We start from the raw sequence: 16195 nt of genomic DNA, 5'->3' as shown, positions 1-16195 counted from the left end.
ATAAATTGAATAAATGGTGAGATTTATATTATAGGTTTGTTTTCTATACACCGTCCATGAAGACTTCACAAACATAGCTAGAATGTTGTTATATGTTTTATAATTATTTTTAATGAATTTATTAAAAATTTTAAATATACATTAATAAAATATGTGACAATCCTCTAAACGATTAAAGTAGTTTTCCTTATATCTAATAAAATTAATATAAATTATATGATAAAGCACGTGTAAACATAATTATGATAATTATTTTCAAATAATTTATTTATTAAATTTCTATTTAATGGTGAATTTGAATTGATTATATGTATTTATGAATTTGAAATTCACTTTTTTATATTAGCATAAAGCATGCTAAATTTTAGTTCATTTGTATATGATATATGCATTTTATTTTTATAATTTATATAACAAATTAAATTAGATCTCGTTCTCTTAAATTAATTTTTTTAAACATAAATTCACTTTAAAGAACTATTTGCATATGCGCATTTAGTGTTTAAACCTTGTTGGCATCTCTTCTCTTATTCATGCATCATGATAAAGAATTAATTAAGTAGTTGATTGGTTTTTGGATCAGTTATTATGAAATTAGAATTGATATTTAAAGATTTTAAATTCAAAAAAACTTATGGGTGTAATATCCTATTTAATTAGATAAATCAAATAAATAGTTCAAAGGTAAATTAAAAATTAATAAAACAACGAAACAAATCCAATGAAGCTTTGTAAAAGGAATTTAGAAATCCTCAAAAACTAATCAAAGGCCGATGATGTCGTCCTCACTCCACCTATGTCAATTTTTTGGTTGGTAAATGTAGGAGTACAAGATTAATTTAAGACAATTTATTTATCAAACAAAGAATTTTTGTCCGCCCGCAGGGAGCAAACAAAGGCATCCTCTTTATTTCTATACAAATCTAACTAACTTGCCAAGAATCATCCAAATAGACATTAGTTCAAGAACCCAAGGTTTCTTTTCACTGTCCCGACAAAGATGGTCGACCTTCCTTTAAAAAATTTATACATGTTAGCAAAAGTATAGAAAATTAATCCACCGGTTTCAATCCTCATTTGAGAAAATACATAGACGACCCTAGTTTTAACTTGTTTCGCTGTGGACTTACCCATAGCTTTTTTTAGTATATAATAATAATTAACCCCACGTTTCTTTCAAGTAATCTAAGTCTTCGCTTTGTTAGCTTAATATTGTAATATTCACTTAAAACAATATAATTTTACATTTTTTTTATTTTTGATCATGATGATAAGAATTAAAAAATATTATTTTAAGTCACATTAATTATGAATTTAATTTAATTTTAATATAAAAATATAAATATAAAACTTACACCGACAAAAATATCCTAAAAAATATGACGCTTTGCATGCATGCATTTTGGGACAATCTGGTGTAACGACAGACTCTCTCTCTCCATTCTATTCGTTATCCAAATATTTGATTATATGTCTCCTTTTTCTAGTTAAAAAAAATTAATAATCAAAGATTGCTTGTTTTTGGGGTACGATATGTCAAAGGAGAAAAAGATCTCCTTATAGTTATCTCTAAACTTTTAATCTAATGATTAAAAACGTTTTAAAAAAATCAAAAATTTAATTTCAAATCAAACCTCTCATTTCTCCTTATACTAAGATTTTGTACTCTAATCTAGTAATAAAAAAACAAAAAAAGATCCCCGAGCGAAGAAATGAACTATTTGTAGCTTGTAAGTTCAATGTAAAATAACTTAACTAGAGGTATAATCAAGTTGAGTCGAGTTGATATAAGAAAAAATTTGAGTTTGACTTTTAACTTGTGATTTGATATTCGATTTGAACTCGATCGAATTTTATTTTTTTAGTTCGAGCTTAATTTGTGATTAAAATTTAATTACTTAAGCTCGCTCAATTAATATATAAAAATAAATTCAATTCGTATACTTGATAAGAATTCGATTATTTATGTTCGAGCTCAAACTAGAATTCAAGATATTTTATTAATTAAAATAATAAAAATATATTTAAATATAAAAGTTTGATTAAACTTACGAGCTATTCAAACTAAATATAAGAATACTCGAATTCGATTCGATCGATGGGTCGAGTTATTCGAGCTCGAACTCAACTTGATAATAATTAAATCGAATTCAAGTTTTATTCGAATTAAACTTGAATAACTTATGAATATTAATATATCATTTATACCTCTAAGTTTAACACAGATAATATTTATTTATTTTTGCTTGTACAATGAATCATGCATTAATTTTCGCTTGTGTGTATTGAGACGTGTGCTTGCCATTTATTCAACTTTTTATTTTTTTTACATATAGAAGCTATTGAACTGGACTATATATTTATTTATTTTTTTGAAACCAATGCACAACCCAACCCAAATTGCAGTTTTTATTAAGTTGATTAGATTTAACATTAGCTTAATTAATTTTTTTAGTCTGTTTGACCCAGATAAACGTGCAAGAAAATTTTATTAATCTTGCTATCAACTTTACATTAATTACAGCTTAACGTACAGAGAGTTTCAATTTCGATTTTTTTTCATATAGAAGCTAAAAGCTACTTTTAAACAGGGAGACGCATGCAGTACTTTCCAGGGCGTAGCTAAGGGGCTGGCATGGGCCATGGCACCTCAAAATTATTTTTACATTATTGTAGCAGAATATTTCATCCCACCAAAAATAAAATTTTATCTCCTTTTTTTTTTTTTTAGTAAAATTATTATTTGATTCCTCATTTCTCATATTTTTTACTTCGCCTCTAGTACTTTTTTATAAAACGAATATATAAATATAAATCTTTGTCATCTTGAATACCTAATCTATTAATCACATTAACTAATAAACTCAATGGTTTCTAGGTAAGAGAAGCATTTTATTACAATTTTTTATTATAATATTATAATTATTCAATTACAATTAAAAATTATATGAAGGTCCATCAATTATAAAAGTAGATTTCATATAATATTTTGATAAATCTTACATAATTTTAAAATTTAATCAATTAATTGTAATATAATTATTGTAGGTAATATGCTTTCCAAAGTCAAACCATATGGTCAATGGTTTTAAGTATATGGAGAAATTTAAACGAAAAGTTTTAGGTGAATTTCATGAATTTTTCTACTAAAACTGATTTAATAGAAATGTTAATGAAAAAAATTTAAACTGATAGATTAATAGAGTTCATTGAAAAGATGAATAATATGTAAAAGAAAAAATTAAAAAAATTATTTATAATTCAAATTTAATTAATATTTATTTAATGATAAAAATTCAATCAAAACTTTTAGTAAAAATTCTTATCTAAAATATATGTAATATAAGTAAAATTTTTTTAAAAAATGTTTCAAAATTTTCATATTTAATCAATATAATAAGATATTTCAATTTATAGGTATAAATTTTTTATTTATTTTTTATTTATTATTTTTAATAAAAAATTTCACGAACGTCTCCTACTGAATTTCATCTAAGTGATTTTCTTTAACCATAAATATAATTAATTGAAAAAATATCAATATATAGAAATAACTTTAAGCGACAGTTGTGATGGAATATGGATGTGATTTTCTCATTTTTCTTAAAATACTAATAATTTAATAAATATTACTGAAACTCATAATACATCTAGAGCATTACAAGGAATATGGGCCGAATGCAGAGGCCAGTGTTTAAAGGAAGATGAAAAGATAGGATACACAAGATGGGCCTACAAAAGGCCGAGACCCCATAAGAATTCAGCTGTGATGGACCGAAGCTAAAGTAATGAAATTTACCCATCTCGTATTTTTGTTCATCAAGTAGTTTTTTTTATTAAAAATATATATTTACTTTTTCATTCAAATGTGTAAAAAAATTTAGTTATATTTATATTACTAATAAGTTTATAAATAAATTTAGTGTTACGAGTCAATTGTGATGGACTCAATTGAATAAAGTACTTATCAAATAAAATAAAATTATAATATCAAATAATAAAATAGTCAATTACAATATTAGAATTATGTAAAATTTAGTATAGAACCTACATATATAAATGATAAACTTTTACATAATTTTTTTTATTATAATTAAATAATTTTAGTATTGTAATTAAATGAATTATAAATAAAATATTCCCTTTTTAATTATATGTATTTATGAAAAAACTTATTTCTTTCTAAAAACAATTCACTTTCTCCCTTAAAATTTTTTTTTTCTTCCAAAATACTTTTTTCCATGTAATTTTTTTTCATTTCCATCATGGATGTGCATATCTGTAGTATTTGTTAATATTATTACAATTCAATATTAAAAAATTATCTCATCCATTATCATTTAAGTTTTTAAAATTTATATGCGAATTTAATAGGGTAACATATATATTTAGAATATATATAAAAAATAAATAAATAATTAAAAAATATCTCAATCTATTAATCTGATTTATAAAATTAAAAAAATTATACTAACATTATACATGTACAAATTCTTATGTAAATTTTTTAATTGATTTGATGTCAATAGATTCATGGCACCAACTCTGTCAGTCATATTATAAATAGTGTAGGTTATTAAAATAATTATATTCACAATGCATTTATGGCACGTTTGTGTGACAAACGGTGAGTTACTAAATCAAAGATAATTATGATATTATCAAAAATCTCATTCCGTAATTCTCTCATAAGTGAAATTCATGTTTGTTTTATATTTATATTTTTTTAATTTCAAATTATATTTGGTTATCGAAGCATAGCAACGTGGTGAAAAAATAACGGCTCCTGCCGCCAAAGCGCCGCCAACCTTATCCACTCTTTTGTCTTTGGAAGTCCATTGCAGCAAATTTTATTTCTCAGTTCTCAAACTGAAACATAATAAAGAGAAAGAAGGAAAGAGGCAAAGACAATGTTGAGTGTCAATGCTATGGCTTCTCTGTCGAACTCAAAGCTTTCCTTTCAATATTATTATTATCATTATTATCATAATAATCATTCCGGCAAGTGTTTTAAGCTGCTAACACCCAAGAAATCAGAAGTACTGCAACTGCAAATAAGAGCATCATCTTCTGCTGCTCCTGATGTTGATCTCAAGACCCTTGAATCCGCCATTTCCAAGGTAAAATTCTCTTTTTCTGCCTTTCCATTTGGCTGAAATTACTTGAAACGGACTGTTTTTGCATGTCATCGTTTGCTTGTAGCTTCTGAACTTCTATTATTGAAAAATGAATAATGATTGATGAACTACTTTAACAATGATTAATGGAGATGGAGACATTTGAGGGAGAAAAGGAAGTTTTGAAATTGCTTCTTCTTCTTCCGATCCAATGGGCCCTGAAGTCCAGCAGTTAAACTATGCCTAAATAGTACCTTAATTTTATGGATTTGGAGGAAGTTTGTGATGCTGTGGGCTTTTCTTGCTCATTATCAAAGATCAATTCTTTTTAGTAAAATTGCTGTTTTACATGCAGATTAAGGGTTGTGTTGTTTTGACGATTAATTTGAAGTTCCATTTAAAATTGGCTTCCAATGGGGATTGATCTTTATACCCATCATAGCAATAAAGAGTCCGATTGTCAAGATTATACTACTTTTTTTTAAAATGGGAAGGTCTAAATGATCAAACAGACAAAATGAGGGAGAAAATCTTGAATATGTTGGAGATTGATGTCCATATTTAACCAAAATTTGGCATCTTCCTTTCCCTTTCCATGTTTTGTTCTGTGATCTAAATGAAACAGATCATTTTGATTTTGCGGTGCATGAAATTCTTTCTTTGAATAGATAATGATCAGTGTTCACCTTCAACATGTATGTTTGTAAGGATTTATTCCGTTGTTCACTTGTCACTTCCTTTTGTCTTCCTTTCATTCAAAAGAGAAGCTACTGCCTGCTAGTCATCTCTATGCTTTATTTTTCTGTATGCGATTGTAATTTGGAATTATTAATGTTCTTACAAATATGATGAGTCTGCTTGTCCTTTTGTTGTTGATAAGTAACTATGTTATTGACATCTATATTTTTGCTTCAGAAAGACAGTGGTGCAGTCAAAGAGGCACTTGATCAGCTAAGTGAAGTTGGATGGGCCAAGAAATGGAGTTCTCAGCCATATGTCTCACGTCGTACGGTCAGTCTCAATATAAAGTCTGAAGTTGTGGAAAGTGCCACTCAAATATTAGCCTGCAAACGCATGCATAAGTGTGCATGTATACCATAGATCTGTTCATTGCTGTAAATATTTGTTCATATGTTTACTTGGTCAGAAAATGAAAGGCCTGACTTTCAGATTCTTTACATCAGACATCTCTTCGGGAGCTGACCACCCTTGGCATTAAAAATGCCGAGAATCTTGCAATTCCAAGTGTCAGAAATGATGTAAGCACCACCATAACTCATCTTCTAGTTGGGGTTATCTCCTAGTGTTAGATAGTTCCTGAAAGTCATGTTCAAGCATTCTGTTGGTTCTTTCTTGTGCTTATTGGGTTTTCTCTTTAAAATTAATATTCTGATCTTATAACCATTTTGAAATTCTTATCACAAACTTCGCATTTGACTTTTGTTGTTAATCTAACTCTTCACATGGTTAAAACTTTAATTTCAATTGCTGTTCATGAATTTGATATCTTTCAGTTGTAACAGGCAGCATTTCTTTTCACAGTGGTTGGGACAACAGGGTTTCTGGGAGTTCTTGCTGGCCAGCTTCCCGGGGTAATTTTAAGTCTTCTTACTTTGTTGTTCATTTTCGTTTCTTTGGCGCATATAGTATAAACAATCAAAGAATACACAATAGGATGACTTCCCCATTCTTTCATTTTGTTGAACAATTTAGGTGATGCATTAGTTTTCTATTGATGTCAACGGTAAAGGATGTACAGTTTGCCCACTGTTTCACTTGCCAGAATCATTCATGAGATGCCATGGAAGGGCACTGTGAAGAAAGTAGAGCATTTTTATAAACAGAATCCTTTCGTTGGCCTTGTCATTTAAATCACAATTGGTTTCTGCATATTATTTAGTATTATTCCTTACAGTTTCTGCATGGTAGAGAAGTTCTGGCTTTAAGTGGTTTCTGGTTCATAATATTGCCACAGGATTGGGGCTTCTTTCTACCATATTTAATTGGAAGCATTTCTTTAGTAGTTTTGGCTGTGGGGAGCATTTCACCCGGGTATGTCTACTGCATGTTTTCGTATTCCAGGGCTTGGCAATTAACATGGTCTGTCAAATTCTTCTTTAATGTTAGTCACTATGGTTTCTTCTCATCTCAATGGGGTCAATCAATAACGAATCCATAAATTTCTTTTTTGGAGGTATCCACTTATAATATATATAAAAATTGCTGACGAATTTAATAATTTCATTGACAGAAATGTGTCAAGAGGAAATTTTTGGGGGCGTGGGAAAATTTTTCTTCAAATTTTTTTATTTAAACATGTGATCCTCCTTGCAGTCATCAGTCCCTAATGCTTGGTTCCAAACTGACGGTCTTAATTTGCTCCTATAGGCTTCTTCAAGCTGCCATTGGAGGCTTTTCATCATTCTTTCCTGATTACCAGGAGAGGATTGCAAGACATGAAGCCGCTCATTTTTTGAGTATTCTCTCATCACATGATATATTACATGTATGAATGTATACGATGACTTTCCAGATTCAATCGGCTTTCTAATGAGAAAAATTTTCTCTTTGAATTTAGTTGGCTATTTGTTGGGCCTTCCGATCCTGGGGTATTCATTGGATATTGGTAAGGAACATGTCAATCTCATTGACGAAAAGCTGGAAAAGCTTATATATAGTGGACAGCTTGATGCCAAAGAGCTTGACAGGTACTCTTTTAAAAGCTATATATATCTGTTAGTTTATACCTGCCTGTCACTTGGAAGTTTAAAATATGAAACCAAAATGATATGAAAAATGATATAATGTTACACGATTTAAAATTTTGGCAAAACCTATACATGGGTTTAACAAAAATAAAAAATATATTTCTTGTTTTTTGATGACACAATTTTCATATAAAACAAGACATAAATACACGAATTATCAATGTTTCTACATTATATGAATACGACTATACTATGACAAGAATTATAACCCTTTCTTATGCTAAATTGTTGCACAATTTCTGAAGTTCTTATTCTCTTATAATCACTAGTAGAATGTGTTTTTCTGATATTATACTGTTTGAAGGCTCAAGAATTTAGCTGCCATTCCATGTTCTTAGGCACATATTGTAAGCAGGACCTGGTGATTCTTGTTCAAAATATTGCAATTTTCTTTTCTAAGGAATGCCTTCATCAGTCATACAAGTATTTCTTTTCATAATAAAAGAATCTAAGAAACTAGTCTCAAATCTCTAGGTGTGAAAAAAAAAACAAATGAACTCAAAGTTTAACTTAGTTGGATCATACATTCACCCTTAAGAGGTGGCATTGGTAGATCTAGAGTTTAAACCCAGCACTAGCAACATCTTCCTCTATCCTCGCTGCGGTGTTCTTTGTAAAAAAGGAAAACAAATAGTAAACAGATAAGGAAGATTATCTCTGCTTGGCTTCTTTGCTAGACAGAACATACTTAATTGCAATGTGAATGTCAGGTTGGCAGTTGTTGCTATGGCTGGACTTGCTGCAGAGGGTCTGAAATATGACAAAGTGGTCGGTCAATCTGCTGATCTTTTCACCCTTCAGGTTTTGCACAAACCATTGCCAAAGTTGATCTGTATTTGATCATTAGCTGATCGATTATGCAACTCACTCTGGACTGTATTTTCTGCAGAGATTCATAAACAGGAGCAACCCAAAACTCAGCAATGATCAGCAGCAAAATCTAACTAGATGGGCGGTAAGTTACTGAAATTTACAGTTGGAGCCATGCATGATTGATTTTGATACAAAATGCCAATCTGAAAATATCCTTTCAGCTTCATATATGTGCTTCAACTTTCTGAAATCTCATAGGGGCCATTAAGGTTTAAGGGATAACGTTATTTTTAACAATTCAAAGCTAATGTTTGGTAAAACTCATACAGGTTCTGTTCGCTGGATCCCTCTTGAAGAACAACAAGGTGACTCATGAAGCCTTGATGTCAGCAATGTCGAATAAGGCGACTGTATCGGAATGCATCGAAGCAGTTGAGAAAGCTGCATAATTTTTACCTTGCACTTCCAAATCGTTTTCAAGTACCAAATTGGAAAGATTGCACTGCTTGAAATCGACATTAGCACCTAAGCTGCTAAATGTTCTTTTGATTTTCCTCTTTGTTTTTTTAAAAATTAATTTCATTCTCAATACCATGAATCCACAAGATTAATTTAAATGACCAAATTGGTGTACAAAACGATTTTAAAAAGAAAACATATATCATGTTTGAAATTTCCTCTATATCTTTCTTTTCTTCTATATATTTTTTGTGTAAAAAAAAAATTTATAGCCTGAAAAAAAAAAATTGCAAATGCTAAAATTTAAATTCTAATCTTACTTTTATCCTCCCATACTCTTCATCCAATACCTTAAACTTACTTTTGAGCCCTCCAAACGTGGCCTGGCTCCATGTGCTTAACTCATTCTTCACAACTGCCAACTTTCTTTTAATTTGTCCTTTCCCCCACCATTCCATCACTGTTTATTATGTTCTCACGGCACACCTTTCTCTTCCACATTGTTTCAAAAAAGAACCTTCTCCTCCTTCACCTCTCCGCTTCCTTTCTCTACAGCCTTCCATGTCAACTAGGATTGGATTATGGTCCGAGACAGCTATTGGCATGTTGGTGACCGAAAACCTTGAGAACGTGTCTATCCACTGCTTGCTTCCAATGCTCTATCAATTCCCAATGCTCTATCAAGCCTTTCCCATATCAGTTGATGAACTATTCTCCCTTTTTCCCATGTGTTCCATACTCTAGATCTCAGGTCTTCTAACCCCACATCCTCTATAGCATTTCGTAAGTCAGCCATCTACCGTGCTGCCCTCAAGGCTCCACCCCATTTCTCTGAGTCCCACGTAATTTCATTGAAGTCTCAAAAACACGGACACGGTTCTTGTGATGTTCCTGTTAGTTGTCTTAATAAAGCCCACGTTTCAGGTCTCAAAATTCTTAATCTATATTAGATAATTTAATCTATAATTTTTAAGTATATTGAGTCCATGGACAAATAAATGTAAGCCAGTTACAACTTTCTTACTTTAATTATTAAAATGGAAACTCATCGTCTCCATTTAAATGGAGATCGGTTAAACCAAAAATAAAGAACAAATTTAAAAAAAAAAAAAAAAGAAGCCAAAACAGTGATAATTGTCAAACATATACAACTGCATCATATCAATAGCACGATACATGGGGAATTTCCCAACTTAATAAGTTAACTACGTAATGCAGTGCTCGCATAGGAAAAAACAGAAAGAAACTAGGAACATTTTTGACATGCTATGCTACAAATAATATAAAATTCAATCACCGTATTTAGAGCTGTCAAAACTATAACCCAGCCATGGCTATGCCACTTTCTTTAGATACCCTTCAATTTGTTCCAATGCCTAACAAGATAGTAATATCATTTAGCCAATATCTTAATTAGATAACGGGAAAAAAACATAGGACAGGGAGAAAGAAAGACCTCGATTGCGATCTCTGTTGGAGTAAGATTTGATACATCTCTATAACCTAGTTTGCCTGCAATTTCTGAACAATTGGAACACTTGTTTAAAGGCAAAACCATCCGGAGAAACACAAGCATGAACATGCCATGTCAAATGAAGATACAAAGGGAATTCAGCAGAAAAAGCAAGTAAAGAAAGAAAGATCATGGCATCGCAAGAAAGAAAGTAAACAAGTTGGGAGTAATGAGCACCAATGCACTTCAAGCAGTTAGCTTTCAGAGAGGTTTCACAAGATCTTGTCCAAACATAACAATAACCATAAAAAGTGTGAGACAGATTCAACTATACATACCTTCTAAGGAAACCCTGGCATTTGCTTTAGCATAATTTTTACCCCTCTGTTCCAAAAGATAAGACAGACGCTTTAAAGCCTGTAAAGGGGTCAGAATGTCAAAAACTCACTAGATCATATAATACCAAGTCCACGCAAGGAAAGTAAATAAAGTCAACAATGGATTACCTTTGTATATGGATCGCCAGATTCATAATGCAGAAGGGGGCGAGAATGGGTACCTACTGCAGCAATTCTGTGTGCCAAGGCTTCCAAAGGTACATCTAACCAGACACTAATTCCTTTCTTCTGCATATAGTCCCTGATAAACCAAAAAGAAGAGTTTCGGACTTTTATAGCTGATGCAACAGAAAATCGAACCCATGGAGATAGAAGAATCTTAATTAATTAAATTCCTGTGTACCAGTTCTCATCCTGTACAACTGCACCTCCGCCAGTAGAAACAACAAGTTGTTTCTTTGAAGAAAGCCTCTGCAATATCTCAGTCTTGAAGACAGGAAGAAAAATATAAAAGCTTTTATTCGATAGGAAACAACTATCTCAAAACATACAGAAATGATGACTGAATTAATCCTCAAAACAATTATAAGCAATGGTTTGGTGACACTAGAGACTAAAATCAGTCTAGAGATTTGTCAAATGCATATATCTTTCAGAAAATTTCCATTTGGCTTACCATGGCCTCCCCTTTATATTAGTGAAACTCACCCGGTCACGTTGGCCAAAACCAACTTCAAATGTTGGTCAAATTTCCATGTCTGCAATAATCTTCTATAACAAATGGCAGAATAGAAAGGTTCCTATATACATAATGAGCTAATTTCATACTTTTGACTTGTTAAGAAAATTTTAAAACTAGGTCTTCTTTACGACAGAAACTCATCATCCGATTCTGCATGTGACCAGCAGCAGACATCCTACTTTAGTGAGATCAATACTAGTTTACAATCTTCAACCATAGCATATATAAGGAGACATCTACCTTGTCATGTCCTCTCAGTTTTAGATAAAGAAGATAAATTAAATTTAAAATAAAAAAGAAACTCAAACCAATTCAAATCAAAAATATTAAATTTAAAGTAAAAGGCATTATGCCCCAAAATTAAATTTAAATTGAAAAGAGATTCCAACACTTGATCCAGAAATATTGCCATGAAAATATTGCACAGTTATCCCCCCTTTTAGGAAAATAATGGCTTCCTTTTCTACATGAACCATCAACTTTAGGTAATAATTCAAGTAAAATACATTTAAGACATGCAAGCATACATACATACAGAGAGGGAATTTGCTGACTTACCTCCTTTTTTCTGAAGAAACTCTCCCCATGAAGCTTAAATATTTCAGCTACAGATATTCCATTTTCTTCCTGCTCTATTAATGCATCACTGAAAATTGTAGAATAAAGATATTCTTGAGACAGAAATTAAAAAGCCTGCTTAGCAGTCCATTACATTGGAAATAGTTAGACATCCAGGATGGAATACTACTTCTGGAATATTCAACCTAGACAATTTATGTATCAAAAGTAGACCAAATTCCTTTGACACTGGAGTCTAATCTGAACATACCAATGCTCAAATCATTCAATTGATGCATAGTCCCATACCCCTCCTTGGCCCTTGGGACCAAGACAACAAATTCGACACTACAAACTACAAAGGACCATGTGTGCCACAGAGAAGAACTAGGAAACCAAAGAGGAATGTTTCCATAGCTTGAGCATATTGTTTTTTTCTTTCCAGTGTTTTATATGAACGCTTCAACTATAGGACTCACACCTGATAAACAATCGCAGTACAAACCTGTCATAAAATGAATAATTGAGTATGTAAGACAGAATTTTTCCCACTGTGGTTTTTCCAGATCCCATCAATCCTGCAAATTCACATTCGTAAGGTTTAGCTACCAGAGTAAGCGAGTAAGTGACTACATAAAATTGAAGGACTTGGACAAAAGAAACTGACCAACAAGATATATACTGTATCCATTTAAATATGGCTCAATCTCTTGTGACTTATTCTGCAAATTTTATTCATGTCAAGTGAGAAACATTGGCGGAAAAATCTCAGATGCACAACAACACAACAAGTGAGCTTCTATTTTCAGTGTTTGAAGTCTTAACTAAAAAAATATTTAACAGAAATTGATGCCAAAACACTAAATTGAAGATAAAAGATTAAAGTACATAAAGGGGTATCTAATCACCTTAACATACTTTATCAGCCAAAAATTTAAAATTATTACAGGGAATTATTTCATACCTTTAACATTAAAGTTTCATCATAAGGCACTTGAACGCTTCCAGTTTCCAATGTTGAAGCTACAAAATAATATTTTAAAATAAAACATCATAGGGGTTAATCATTTGTATAATAAAATTTTCAAATTCTCAATAACAATTTAGCCACCTAGGTTTGAGTTGTACTCTCCTTTTGGCTAAAATCTCAACATCAACATACTATGCCAGTCTCATCCATTGTATATCACAATGACATGAAATCTAACAACAGATTAAATAGAGTTTGAAGAAAAGTAATAAAAATGAATGGAGTAGGCAGAAAAGCAGAAACAAAATGCATTCTGATCATACTTCACAGAATCAACATGCCAATGCCAGTTTCATCCATTGTATGTTACAATGGCATGAAATCCAACAAAGATTAAATATTACTAGCTAAGAAAAGTGAAAAATGAAAGGAGATTGGCAGAAAAGTATAAACAAAATGCATTCTGGTTATACTTCAGATGAGATGAAAGTGAAAGAAAAGATAATACATGAAAAGAACATTTTCTATCTAGGCTCACAAATCTGCCCAAATCAGGTGGATTATGAAGAGAAAATGAAAAGAAGTGGGCAAGTTGTAAATTTACAGTGTCATTTTGTTTTTTTTGGGGGGCAAAGCTGCTACAATAAGTACATACAAACCCAGCAGCTTATTGACAGCACCTTATATCAATTATTAAATGACCCAGCATCAATGGCCTGAGTATTAAAAATTTGGGGTAAGTAATTGATTGGTTCGGTTGGTTCAGGTTGAAAAAATCAATAAGTGAATTAACTGACTTTTATTCACCCTATAATTGAACCAACCAGAAATTTTTAAAGAACTGACCATAACCTAACCGTACAAAATTGGTTTAGTTTGATCAGTCCGGTTAAATAACCGAATTTTTCATCATATTTTCCTCCTATTAATAACAATTATTTAGCTACAAATTCAATCCAATAAAATTCAAACATAAATATCTTTCAAATTAAATCACTAAAGAATTTAATAATTTCAACAATATTTTACAGGAAAAAATATAACTAAAAATACTCATGTCAATTTTTTTACCCTTATTTATTAGAAAGTCGATTAATTTGGTTTATTCGATTATTAGTTTTAAGAATCGAAAACTCACTGAGTTAACCAATTTAACCAATAAAAAAAACCGATTATAACCAAAATTGAATAGACCAAACTGAATCAACCAAATTCACTCGGTTTTGGTCAGTCTAATCAGTTTAAACCAACTTTTACTCACCCTTATTAAAAATTGTTCTGTTAGTGGAAGAATAACAATACCTTGCATCCTAACCTGTACATCAAAACCATTAGACTGAACTATGAGTTCAATAGTAAATTTACAGTGTCATTCCCTCAGGTATTCAAACTTTCTTTCCTCTGATTTTTCTATCTGAACAAGAAGGAAAAGAATGTCAAATTTTCTTTCCTGTCTATTATCCTTAAAATTTGATACCTTAAAATATTGTTTATTTTAAGAAATTCCAGCATATCATTGTGTGGAGCTTAATTATTACCTTAGGTTGATTGTTTCTAAGCAAAACAAATACGTGGATTGACTTTGTTTTCAAGGGTTTATTATCGCACTTGTATGAAGATTATTGTTAAGGATTTATTATCATGCTAGTAATCTCTCTATTCTTGGTAGTAAAAAATTCTACAGCGCGTACAAAGTGTACATAGCTCTCACATTGAACAGTGAACTATTATAAATCTTGTGTGTTCAATTCTTTTTCTTTGCACTTGTTTTATTATTGCTTTCAAAAAAAATGGGTTTATAATCCTAACAATCTTGAAAAAAAATTAGAAAAAGAAGACTGAATTAGCTTTACAAAATAAGATAAATCAAATTATAATACCATAAAAACTAATAAACTAGTATATCATTTATTTTAGTTTTCCATTTAAGTACCTGAAAAGTTCTTATATGAAGAGCAGGAAACCTCGGAAGAGACTGATCTATGCCGATTAGAAGATGTCTTAACCGGAAAGTGAGCCGAAACAACCACCCGAACTTTCTGATCTTGCTTTAGTATCCGACCGAACGGCAAAGAACCGGTCGATTTCCTCCCAAACCTTTCCGAGTCGATCCATGTCGGATAGTTCAACTTGCATGCAACTCCTGCCTCCATTCTCAACCTCCAATCGCCCTCGATTTAATTAATTTCAACAAGTTTTCAGTTTTTGTTTTACTAAATTAAAAAAAAAAAAAAAACAACGAATCTCAGATTTAATTCAAGATAAATTTAGTCACTGCAGAAAATAATCATACTAATTAATTAAAATTTAAGAAATTGAATTTCAAGGGAAACTCTCGTAGGTACCTCAAATAATTAATAAAGAGAAAATGAAATTGCAAAGAGCGTTGCCTCTCTGACTCTGTATTAAGCGGTAAGCGCTCTTTGCCCTGACTCTGTTTTCTGGCATTGTTGCGTTTTAAAGCGGCAATTGGAACTTGGAAACACTATACAAATCTTTTTTTTAATCTATAGGTAAGGATTTTTTTTTATTTTTAAAAAATTAAAATTACTAGTAATTAAATGGAAAGGAGAAGGATAAGTAAAATTAAATTTGGGTGAATTTTTTTTGTTTTAAAAAAGATTGCGCTGCAATGATGACGTGGAGGGAGGGCATGCACACCTACCTATCTCCGGCGACGGGGGTTGGTGGCAACCACTATCCTAGTAAGAAATGAGTGGAGGAAGTAAGGAAGGGGGGTGAGTGGTTACACTCATGTGAAAATTCTTGGGGGTAGTTGTCATTTACCCTCGTTCTGCCACGTGTCTACAATTAGGAAAGGACTTTTTTTCTTTAACTTGGATATTCTTTATTTTTTTTAAATGGACATTTTTTTTCCAACTTCAATTGGTCGGTCACGTGATTGGCACGAGGTTTCGTTCCCAGTGGACCGATGAAACTTGAGAATTGAGATCGAGAAGAATCACGAAATCTCGTT

The 16195-nt window shown here is 31.2% G+C and overlaps 2 protein-coding genes across 4 annotated transcripts; one reads left to right on the top strand and one right to left on the bottom strand.

The window, feature by feature from the left end:
* Positions 1–4773: 4773 nt before the first annotated feature.
* On the top strand, positions 4774–9373 carry LOC111316107 (uncharacterized). Of its 2 annotated transcripts, none has more exons than XR_016333152.1 (10): positions 4774–5120; positions 6033–6128; positions 6302–6376; positions 6641–6709; positions 7093–7169; positions 7506–7623; positions 7696–7825; positions 8596–8686; positions 8775–8840; positions 9028–9373. XR_016333152.1 is itself a non-coding variant. In XM_022918122.2 (10 exons), exons 1-10 carry the CDS (start codon positions 4911–4913, stop codon positions 9145–9147), a joined length of 1023 nt encoding a protein of 340 aa, XP_022773857.2. In that variant the 5' UTR covers positions 4781–4910; the 3' UTR covers positions 9148–9373. The 2 variants fall into 2 exon arrangements, 1 of the variants encoding a protein (XP_022773857.2); XM_022918122.2 differs by having other exon boundaries at positions 4781–5120; positions 7506–7594.
* Positions 9374–10291: 918 nt separating this feature from the next.
* Positions 10292–15700, bottom strand: LOC111316922 (shikimate kinase 1, chloroplastic). 2 transcript variants are annotated; one of them, XM_022919161.2, is made up of 11 exons: positions 15564–15700; positions 15152–15431; positions 13213–13271; positions 12916–12970; positions 12754–12826; positions 12249–12336; positions 11352–11434; positions 11117–11249; positions 10949–11027; positions 10614–10678; positions 10292–10533 (listed from the first exon to the last, which is right to left on the bottom strand). In XM_022919161.2, exons 2-11 carry the CDS (start codon positions 15369–15371, stop codon positions 10492–10494), a joined length of 897 nt encoding a protein of 298 aa, XP_022774896.2. In that variant the 5' UTR covers positions 15372–15431; positions 15564–15700; the 3' UTR covers positions 10292–10491. The 2 variants fall into 2 exon arrangements, with proteins under 2 accessions (XP_022774896.2, XP_022774897.2); XM_022919162.2 differs by having other exon boundaries at positions 15152–15389; positions 15564–15694.
* Between the last annotated feature and the right edge of the window lie 495 nt (positions 15701–16195).

Source organism: Durio zibethinus, chromosome 24 (genome assembly GCF_047325235.1).
Source record: "Durio zibethinus cultivar Kanyao isolate XHJ-2024 chromosome 24, ASM4732523v1, whole genome shotgun sequence".
NCBI lineage: Eukaryota > Viridiplantae > Streptophyta > Magnoliopsida > Malvales > Malvaceae > Durio > Durio zibethinus.
This window is presented reverse-complemented; position numbering and strand designations above follow the sequence as displayed.